This window comes from Passer domesticus, chromosome 12 (assembly GCF_036417665.1).
Source record: "Passer domesticus isolate bPasDom1 chromosome 12, bPasDom1.hap1, whole genome shotgun sequence".
NCBI lineage: Eukaryota > Metazoa > Chordata > Aves > Passeriformes > Passeridae > Passer > Passer domesticus.
Genome location: NC_087485.1, coordinates 7,933,010 through 7,943,299, shown reverse-complemented (window position 1 = coordinate 7,943,299; position 10,290 = coordinate 7,933,010). Strand labels below are relative to the sequence as shown.

Here is a 10,290-nt window from a genome sequence, read left to right as displayed (position 1 = left end):
CATTGGTCAACGGCTTTCCCTCCCGTCCCCGCGCGATTCGATTGGCCACCGCGGGCGAAGCGCGGGGACCGCAGGGAGTTGTAGTCCGGCCGGGACGGTGCCATGGCCACCAAGCGTCGCGGAGCGGCAGCGCCGGCGGCGGCGAAGCGCGGGAGGCGCGGGGCGCGCGCAGAGCTGAGCGCGGCCCTCGGGGACGCGGAGCTGCGGGAGCGCGCGGGGGCGGCCTGGGCCCGCGGGGAGCGGCTGCGGCACGGTACGGCCCGGTACGGCCCGGCCGGGCCCGCGGGGAGCGGCTGCGGCACGGTACGGCACGGTACGGCCCGGCCGGGCCCGCGGGGAGCGGCTGCGGCACGGTACGGCACGGTACGGCCCGGCCGGGCCCGCGGGGAGCGGCTGCGGCACGGTACGGCCCGGCCCGGTCCCCGCCTCTCACCGACGGCCTTTCCCCTGCAGAAGCGGTGGTGCTGGAGCCGGCCCCGTTCCGGCACGGTGTCATTCCCGGTTTTCTGGCGGGCCCGGCTTTCGCGGAGGCGCTGCGGGATGAACTGCAGGGTCTCGGCTTCCGCGGGCGGCGCAATGACCTCCTGTCGCTGCAGCAGGTGGGCCCCGGGCCGAGCTGAGCCGGGCCGGGCCGAGCTGCGCCGAGCCGAGCCGCCCTAACCCGTCCCTTCTTCTCTTGCATGGGCCGCCGCAGTCCGAGGAGCTGGGGGCAAGCCCGGAGCCCCACGTCGCTGCCCTGAGGTAAAGCTCGGGGCTCTGCCCGCTCACGGTGTGGGGAAGAGCCGTGGTGGCTCCGCAGGGAAGGCAATTGCAGGGATTTTGGCCCAAAATCGGGCCAAAAACCGGCTCTGGAGCACTGAATCTGCTCTGTGCTTGTCATGGGCACTGAAGTCTGTTCAGCTTTCATCCACAGTCAGCTCTCCTGCATCTGCCACCTCTGAAACGCTTCCCGGTGCACCTTCCCACTGGTTGCATGCTTGCTGCTGGTTATTGCCAGCAGTGCTGTGAGCACTGGGCTGTTTTCCTGGCCAGCTCCTGTGTGGTTCTACAGAAATACAGTCACTCACAGCACCTGTAACTGTTTAAACAGTTGGCAGAAAGGCAATAAATTAGTTTAGTTTATGATGATATGTTTTATAACACATTACTTGTGTGCTTATCTTCTCAGGCGTGCTCTGTGTGAAGAATTCCAAGTGTGGCTTTCTGCTGTGACCCAGATAGTGCTGGAGCCAACTATTGACATATCCTGTGCTAAATATGAGTATACTGGTCAGTCCATAAGTGATCCTTTCCCTAAAGCTTCTGTGCATGTGTAGGGAACAGAATGTCTATAGAATACCTAATTTTATTCTAGTTTCAGAGGGTCCTAGAGGTTGTCAGCAGCAAAACAGTGTCTGAAAGTGAACCACAAATGAAGATAAAACTGTTGCTGTACCTTTGGAATGGCCTGATCTGTCAATTGCAGTGCAGTCCCACAGAAGGGAATTTGCAGATCTCAGGCTGGTGATGCTCATGAGTGAAAATGCAGTTCTTGGAAAGAACATGTTTTTTCTTGTCCTATCCTTGCGGGGACAAAGCTGGGAAGCAGTTGTTGGAATGAATCATGCACGTACTGGAAAGATGCTACAGCAGCAAAACGTGTGTAATTGCAGATGTGCTGCTGTGCCACGATGATGAACTGGAAGGTCGGAGAATCGCTTTCATCCTGTACCTCGTCCCACCCTGGGAGAAAAGTGACGGGGGAACGTTGGATCTCTACAGCACAGACGGTAAAAGCTCCAAGGCCAGCCTCAGTGGATGTAAAAGATGAAGTTAATGTGGCCCTTGCAGCAATTCTCACCTCAAACAGTAGAAGAGAGATAAAGAGTTTCTCCTTTGTTCAGAGAAGCTGATGTATAAGTAAAGTGTGCCCTTAGGGATGGGCTGTAGCAGGCTTTGCAGACTGTGCTAACAGGCAGCAGCAGACAAACTTTTGGAAGGGTCAGGAGCAGAGGCAAGATGGAAGCAATGCCAATAAATGTGCTTGGAACTCCAGACTGATGAGAATAACTTCCCTTTCCAGCAGCAGAACCACAGAATGGTTTGGGTTGGAAGGGATCTTAAAGCTCATCTGGTTCAGCCTGCCTGCTATGGGCAGGGACATGATCTGCTAGACCAGGATGCTGCAAGCCCCATTGAGCATTTCTAGGACGGGGCATCTGTAGTTTCTCTAGGCAACCTGTGCCAGTGCCTTGCTGCTCAAAGTAAAGGATTCCTTTCTAATAGCTAATCTAAACACACCCTTTGTTTGAAGCCATTCCCCCTTGTTCTGTTATTCCATGCCCTTGTCTTCATGCCCATGTCCCAACTCCTTCTACAGCACTCTTGGTAGCTCCTTTTGGCACTGGAAGAGGCTTTAGGTTGCCCCAGAACCTTCCCTTCTCAAGCTGAACAGCCCCAACTCTCTCTTCCTGTCTCCATGCAGAGGTGCACTGATTCCTCACCCCTGCTCTGAGCTCCATGCCTTACACCCAGGTGTCCCACCAGTCACAGAATCTTGTTGTCAGAGAGAAATCCCAGTTCATATCTTAACCAGAGCATGTTTTCTTCCTCAGAACACTTTCAGCCACAGCAAATCACCAAGTCATTAGTGCCTTCATGGAACACGCTGGTTTTCTTTGAAGTGTCTCCAGTCTCTTTCCACCAGGCAAGGAGTTGTGTCTTGTTAATTTTTTAATCCTCATTGTTGTGGTTATTCATTCTGTGTGTTATTAGTGTCCTGATGGGGAGGGAGAAGAATTGTGGGTGTAGTGGATACTTGTGCTAAGTGCTGTGTGCTAAAGAGAGGGCTTCAATGGCATGAAGGAGGACAAGAACCAACAAAGCCAAATTTAAACCATCAGTGTAGCTGCATCATCCTGGGAAAGAAAAATTTTCATTTCTATTTTGTGTTTCTATCCTAGCAAGCTACTGCTGTGAATTCAGCTCTCACTTGTTTCTTTTTGTTGGCTTGTTTTAAACTAGCTCACATTTTTGATATGGTGGTCATGACCTTGTTCCAGAAGAGCTCCTCAGGCCATCCATCACCTTGCCAACAATGCAAGGGCACTGTGCAGATCTGGCTGTACCCCCTCAGTGACACAGACATGGTGCAGTGCCTGCAGCAGAAATGCTGATACAGTTAGGAATACTCTGTAACACTTGTCAGGAAAAGGCCTGGGAACGGAATGAATAATTTGGGGATCTGCATGACACAACACCTAACTGAAATCTGACACTCCTGTGTACCAGGGACTGTATCAAACAGGGCCAGAGAGCAGAGGGCTGAAAAGGAGGATCATCAGTGATCCTCCTTGGCCATGTCTTGACCTAGGCCACAGGGAGTTATTTTTGTGTCATTTATCTCTTACAGTTGTTAATTAAGAGCAGCATCTACTTGGTCACTGCCCTGATTGTTTTCTGGTAGTGATTTAATTTTGTCTTAAAAATCCATGACTCAGATCTCTCAGAGGAAGAGAGAGAGAATGGATTCTCTGTGAGCTTGGAGTAAAAGCTTAGACTGGAATCCTGGAAACCTGTATTTCAGGACAATAAGCCTCTCTGATAATGTGTCCTGACATTTCTGTGTATGCAGTGGGCTCTCTGAGTCCATCTCCTGTCAGGAGTTTGGCTGGCTCCATGGAGCTGGTCCCTGTGCTGACGTGCTGCCCCGTTGTTGCAGGTGTCGGAGGTTCTGTCGCGCAAGTGCCGCCTGTCAGTGAGCGGTTGGTTCCACGGCCCGCCCCTGCCCAGACCTGCACGGCACATTGAAACCCCCCTGGCCAGGAGCCCACACATCCCCTATGATGTGAGTAACAAGCCTGTGTCTGCATTTCTGTGTCTGCCCTGTTCTTGTAATACCTGTTAGGGAATGCATCAATGCACTGGGGATGCTTTAATCTTTATCCCATTTTCCTTTTCATTTCCTGTTGATAAACTTGTATCCAGTTTCTTTCTTGTGTATCTTTGTATGTTTTACATACCTGCAGTAGTTCAGAGAATGTGGTGAATACCTGTGGTGCAATGAAATAAGGCAATAGAGTGTGTTTGTGTGTAGGAATCCAGCTCTGTGGCCAGCTCAGTAGGGAGAATTGGGGAATCTTTGCTTCTGAAAATTCAGTGTTCTAATCCATTTCCCTTCCAGCATGAAATACTGTATGAATGGATCAATCAAGTTTATTTGGACCTGGACTCCCAAGCTCAAATCCAGGAGGAATTTGAGGAGCGATCAGAAATTCTCCTGAAAGACTTTCTTAAGGTGAGCCCAGTGGTTCAGTTTGATGGGATCTGCCAGAACTGGCAGAGGGCTGGCAGGTACCACATGGCACGAAGGCTGGGAAGGGGCTTGCTTGCACATCCAGCAAAACAAAACTTAAGTTTCACACCTAAAGGAAAATGGACCAGGTGACCTCCAGAGGCCCTTTCCAACCTCAGCCACTCTGATTCTGTGGAATGATCCCCTCTGACTGCCTGTACACTGCAAAAATAAAACGCTTGTCTTCAACCTTGTTTTCTTGAGAGCTAAATGTTAACATTTCTGCATCTCTTTCTCCTAGAAAGAGAAATACCAACTACTATGTGAAGCATTGGAGAACAAAGAGATCCAGTGGAGTAGTCGGGGGCCAGCCAATAAAAGGTGGGGAATGGCAGCACGCTGCACCTGGTGATCAGGCTGAGCAGCAGCTGCCATGAGGCTGCACTGGTCAATGCTATCCATCTAGATATGGTCCTTGTTGGCTCTCCCACAAGCAATTACATGTGCTGTCTTTCAGACTCTATGAGGCAGCTGAGGAAGACAGCCTCCCAGACACCCTGAAGAAATTCCTGCAGCTGCTGCGCTCTGAGGCCTTATTTTTACTGCTTTCCAACTTCACTGGCCTAAAGCTGCACTTCCTGGCTCCCTCTGATGAGGATGAAGATGCTGGGGAGGGACAAGCAGCAGACACCAGCAGTCCCAAACCTGAGCAGGAAGAGACTGAACAAGCAGCTAATGGCAATTCCCATCAGCCACACCAGCCTGAGAACACCCCTGAAGCACAGGACGGCGAGGCACAGAGCAGTGAGTAGAGCAGCAGCAGTGGCAAAGGATTCAAACAGAATTCCTAGTGATTTTCATGGAACTAGGGTTTCACCTTGTACTGCAGACAGCACAAGGCACCAGCACAAATGTGGCACTTGAAGCATTTTAGACTGATTATCTGAAATCAGTGACAATTGCAAAAGAATTTGGAGTAAATCAATGACTAATTTCAAAGTTACAATTTTGAACAGACCTAAATCCTGAGGGTGGGACTTTTAGGGGGACTGTTAATCTTTTGTCAATAGTTATGTGGTTTCTACATCCACAGACCCCTGCTTCATATAAAGCATATTCTTGTATGAGATAATAAATCAAAAAGAGAAAGGTGAGCAGGTCAGAAGTAAAACAATTTTAGAATTAGAAAATTGATACCTAAAACCAGGATTCAGCCTTTCAGAAAACACTGTCAGCCTAAACAACCTTAGCTGAATTTAGTTGTCAGCAGTGACAACTATGAAAGATTAAATTAATTTTGGATTTTGATTGGTGATGTTTATTTAAAACCAGCGGCTCTGAAGTTTAAGGGTAGAATTTTGGAAAATGCTGATCTTGCACTAAGTCAGAGAAGTTAGTGGACACTGGAATAAAAGGTAATAAAAAAACAAGTCCTCCTGAAAAAATCCCACCAGAATAGTTACCAGGAGCTAAGGATGTATGGAACAAATCTTGGTCCTACTCCTACACATTGTTCAAAGTACCTAAATTAGAGTCACCTCTAGGAAAGATACTGACATGTGATATGTGGTTTTACCCTTTTTCCACTGGGGTCAGCAGACAGTTTCACAGTGGTGTGAGATCATTGAGCTTTGAGCTCAGCTGATGTGGCTTCATGGCTCTCCCTGGGTGTTTGTGCCCTCTCCTAGGCTCAGGCACCCCTGTGTGTGCAGGAGAGCTGCGACGCTGGACCCACAGGTACTACACTCTTGTCCACGACTCTCAGGCCACAGAATTTGCTCTTGACCTGCTCTTCTTCTGTGGCTGTGAAGGTAAGTGGATGCGATAGAGACATCAGACTCTCCTTTTACAAGGTTTGCATAAAGGAATGACTTCTGAGTTCTCAGCAGTGCTAAAGCAGCCAAAATTTCCCTGCTTTCTCCTACATAGAAGGTGTCTGTAGACTTTGTCCTAGTCCTCAGTTCGGCATAAACCCTGTTTTCAGTTTGGGAAAGGTTTGGGATTGTGGCCTTGGAATCATCTCTGGCCTTTCCCGCTTGCGCCAGGAGGTGGCGCTTGGACAGAGGGAAAGGCTGAGCCTCCCAGACCTTTCCTCTGCTAAGCAATGGCTCTGGGCACGCTGGAGGGTCAGGTGGCCACAATACCCAGGGGTGTTCTACCCTTTTTCGCATCAGAATTATCAATACACTTCCAATTTACAAAACCCAGTGTTTTCAAAAGTTACTTTAGGCATACGTAGGCATTTTGGGTTGATTGCTAGTGGTAAAAAAAAAAAGTAAATACAAGCATTTTAGGCCAGATGAGGCCAGAATGTACAGCTGACTGAAATCCTTTGGCATATCTGCTAGGGCAGAACTGTTTTACAAGTGAGGAGCAGTGCACCAAACAACTTTAAACAGCCCATCTACCATAAAAGGCAAATCCAGTACATTTGCTTCAAGTTGTTTCTGAACAGAAGAAAACAAATAGACTGGCAGGAGGTAAATACTTACCCTGTATCCGGTAACCTTGGGGAGTGGGGTGAAAAAATAGCATCTCCTAGAAGGCTGCTTGGAACCTGGACAGCACTGAGGTTTCTAAGAATCTTTCTTTTCTATTTTAAGACTGGGATCCTGAGTATGGTGGCTTTACTTCCTACATTGCAAAAGGTGAAGATGAAGAGGTAAGGACCTCAGTTGCTAGCTGCAAATCAGATAAAACTGTTTAGGTGGAGAGACATAATTACCCTTTGTCATAACGCCAATGTCATGCTGAGGGCGCTCAGTAGCACACTGGAGCCTCCTTGCCCCAGTCACTGCTCCTGGGCAAAGCTCTGGCCTCAGCTTCAAGAGGCTGCTGTTTACTAAAGCATGAGACCTGGGCTCTGAGAGTGCCCCACAGCACCTGCACCCAGGGCTGTTGGGGAAGCCTGCCTTGAAGGGACACAAGGCTGTAGCAGGGGTAACACTTGTCCAGGGAAGTGCTGTTCACTGTTCACCCATTCAGCATCAGTACTAGGACAGTGCTGAGCAGTCATACTAGTAAGAAGTCCAGAAGCCCTTAATGTATAACAATGCTTCAGGTAAAGGGTATTAAAATTAAAATAGTGTCACAGTTCATTTTCTAACACCACGCCTTTGTTCTAACTAAATTTTGAAACTTTAGGGTTTTTTTAAGAACTTTATCAAAGCTATTTTTGTGAAACTGATTTCCTTCCTTATCTTTATGTCCTTTAGCTATTGACAGTGAATCCAGAGGACAACTGCTTGGCCTTAGTTTATAGAGACAAAGAAACAATGAAGTTTGTGAAATACATCAACCATCGAAGCTTGGCACGCCTGAACAAGCATCCAAACAGAACAGGATTTTGGGATTTTTCCTTTGCCTATTATGAGTGACGGTGTAGTGTGCCCACTGTCAACAGAGAACAGTGGTGTGTGGTGGGCAGGTTCCTACCCAGATGTCCAGCTCTGAGCTAAGCACAGACAAACTTTGCTCATGCAACTCCATCACACTGCATAATGTGTGGGCAGGTCGTTTTTTTAACTGCAAAAAGGGGAATTCAGTCTTCTCCCGGGTCCATTGTAACACTCTCAACTGCTTTTAATGCTCTTTGGGGGAGGTTGTCACACAACTGTTACCTTTCCAGCTGTTCTCTCATGGGAGCAGCACAGTGGCATCTCTGACCCATCAGGGTGAGAATTACAACTGTCCATTGCCCCAAGCTGACTGATTTTATTAAAAAAAAAAAAAAGGAAATGGGTCAGTTAAATGTTTCATACACTGGTCGGGCAAGTTTTGTTAGAAAATGCCCAAGACATTTTCTGGGGCTTAACTGTGTTCCTGAGACAGAAATAAAGGAGCCGCCATGGGAAATATGAGGTTTTTCCAGCTGCACAACTCTGTGGAGTTGGGAAGGAAGACAGTGAGGCTATAAAGGCATTGGGAAGGACTTGGCATCGTAACAAGGAGCAGGAGTTTATTATGCTAAATGCTGTGCAGACAGACCTAGATTCTGCCCCTTTTTTATTTACAAGCTAAACAGCCACTCTCCTTGGGTGGGTGTCCACACAGCTCTGAGCTCCAGCCTCAGAACAGGGGCCAGGGACTGGAAGCAGGAATGAGGCAAGTTACCTTTTCCTGGCTTGGTGTCCACAGGTAATAGGGAAGTCACCAAACAGCATGGCCTTGTGTCCTTTTTGTTATGTCCTGGGATCTCCTGGGTTTTAACATGGCTTCTGTCGCCGGAGAACAGTTTAGATGCTTTGAGGCAGCAGCCAGCCAAGTCCTGTGGTAAACACTGCAAGAAAGGCAGTGAGTGTGGCCTTGGTGCAACACCTCCCTGCACATTTTCAATACTGTGCACCTGCCCCACATTCACTGCAAGCAGGACAGTGCCAGACTCACTTCTGAGGTGTCCAGCCCACCACGAGGTGCAGCAGGGCTGTACCAATGCTTCAGGAGACAGCCAGAGTGCAGAACACACTGCTGGAGGCTCGGCCCTGGTCTGTACCTGCTTGCCTGAAACTTGTTTTGTCACAGAGACAGGTGTTCTTGCAGCTCATGCAAGCCAGCCAGTGCAGGCCATGGGCTTGCAGTAAGCTGGGGAGTGTGCATGTTTCATTGCTCCTGTCTCCTGGGTGGGGAGAGGGTAGTTTTGGATTAAAGTCTGCTCCTTCTCCCATTCCAGGCCTGTTGCTGGAGGCCACCACAGTGCTGTAAGACCACAGCTGGCAGTACAGGAGCAGTAAACTCAAAGCAAGGCTGACTGCTGACTTAAGTAGTCTTCACCCTTTTCTGAGCAGGTGGGATGTCCTGTGGCCATGTCTGCATGAAGATACAGGAGCAACAACCTTCAGCTTCAATCCCAATACACAAAGTTCAAAAAAGGAATCCCTGAGGCAGGCAGCAGGAACCCCTGCCATTGCTTCCAAAGGGAAAGGTATCTCAGCCCCCACAGGAGCCAGAGCAAGGGGCCAACACTGCTGTTAGAGAGTGCTGTGCAGGACTCTCTAGCTCCAGTGTCAGTTCCATCCCCCATGATGAGCAGCTGCTCAATTCCAGCTACTCCCTCATGCTCTGTTGGGCAGGAAGGATGGCTGGGAGGTGGTTGCCCCAAGCTGCTGTTGTAAGATCTTGTTCATATTCTGACTCATTTCCCAAAGCCAGCATCTCTGTGTGCTGCCAAAACTCTCTTGCTTGGTTTTAATCTTCCTTTGACGCTTACTAAGACTAAGGGATGAAACTAGAAACAAATCCTGAAGTGAGGACAACCCTTTGCATCATGGGTTTCTGAGGTACTTTTCTGCCTATTGGGACAGCAGCTCTTCCTGGGAAGAAAGCAGTTCTTATAGAAACAAATTCTTATTCTGAGCTCTCCCCTAGAACAAGACAAGTAATGGAGGTTTCAAAGAAAAAGAAAATTATTTGGGTAATTTGGAACAAAATAACAGACACCACAGCTATTCACAGCATAGTCTGCTAGGCAAAGTTGGGAGCAAATTAATTAACAAAACAAGGTTACTTCTTTGACTGCATTGTGAGCCTAACAACGTGCTTGGTAGATCTTGGAACATCCTTCCAGGGGACTGGGAAGAAGTCAGGCTCTTTAGAGCTTGCTGCTTTTTAATAATAAGTATTACACTAGAGGGCATACCAGCCTCTGCTTGAGCAAGCCCCTATCTACCTGATCACACAAGGAACCACCCTTCTTCCTCTGGTGACTCATGAAGTAATTTAAGAAGCCAAATTTGCAGTTGGCTTTCAAAGGTTTAAAAATTAACGTCTCTGCTCTCCCACCCTTCTTGTTAGGTCCTAAAGCCACAGTCAGCCCCAGGCATGACTGGTGCTGCAGGCAGAAGAAAGACTTCACTCACTAAAATTTCAAATGACATGAGCTACTGGAGAAAGAGGGGCCTTCATTTATACAGTGCCAGTAATGGGAGCTTTCTCTGTAGATGCTCTTGCTGGACACCAGTCTGTATTTACAATTAGGTGCAGCCACTTGCAAAGTACGTGCATTTTTCATTTGGCAAAGG

General features: G+C 48.6%; 1 protein-coding gene across 4 annotated transcripts; it reads left to right on the top strand.

The window, feature by feature from the left end:
• Positions 1–75: 75 nt before the first annotated feature.
• Positions 76–8,011, top strand: OGFOD1 (2-oxoglutarate and iron dependent oxygenase domain containing 1). 4 transcript variants are annotated; one of them, XR_010347001.1, is made up of 14 exons: positions 76–253; positions 454–599; positions 695–741; positions 1,169–1,269; positions 1,653–1,769; positions 2,595–2,686; positions 3,701–3,826; positions 4,163–4,276; positions 4,575–4,654; positions 4,791–5,077; positions 5,962–6,084; positions 6,627–6,753; positions 6,877–6,935; positions 7,489–7,569. XR_010347001.1 is itself a non-coding variant. In XM_064387333.1 (13 exons), the coding sequence occupies exons 1-13, from the start codon at positions 103–105 to the stop codon at positions 7,648–7,650; spliced, it is 1,605 nt and encodes a 534-aa protein (XP_064243403.1). In that variant the 5' UTR covers positions 77–102; the 3' UTR covers positions 7,651–8,011. The 4 variants fall into 4 exon arrangements, 2 of the variants coding, with proteins under 2 accessions (XP_064243404.1, XP_064243403.1); XR_010347000.1 differs by having other exon boundaries at positions 6,622–6,753; XM_064387333.1 differs by lacking the exon at positions 6,627–6,753 and having other exon boundaries at positions 77–253; positions 7,489–8,011.
• Positions 8,012–10,290: the final 2,279 nt, after the last annotated feature.

Excerpts from the sequence above, each read along its gene's own strand:
- OGFOD1 (XM_064387333.1), top strand. The coding sequence starts at position 103 with ATGGCCACCAAGCGTCGCGGAGCGGCAGCGCCGGCGGCGGCGAAGCGC. Across the intron at positions 4,655-4,790 it reads CGGGGGCCAGCCAATAAAAG|ACTCTATGAGGCAGCTGAGG; the intron begins GTGGGGAATGGC and ends GCTGTCTTTCAG. Across the intron at positions 5,078-5,961 it reads GGACGGCGAGGCACAGAGCA|GCTCAGGCACCCCTGTGTGT; the intron begins GTGAGTAGAGCA and ends GCCCTCTCCTAG.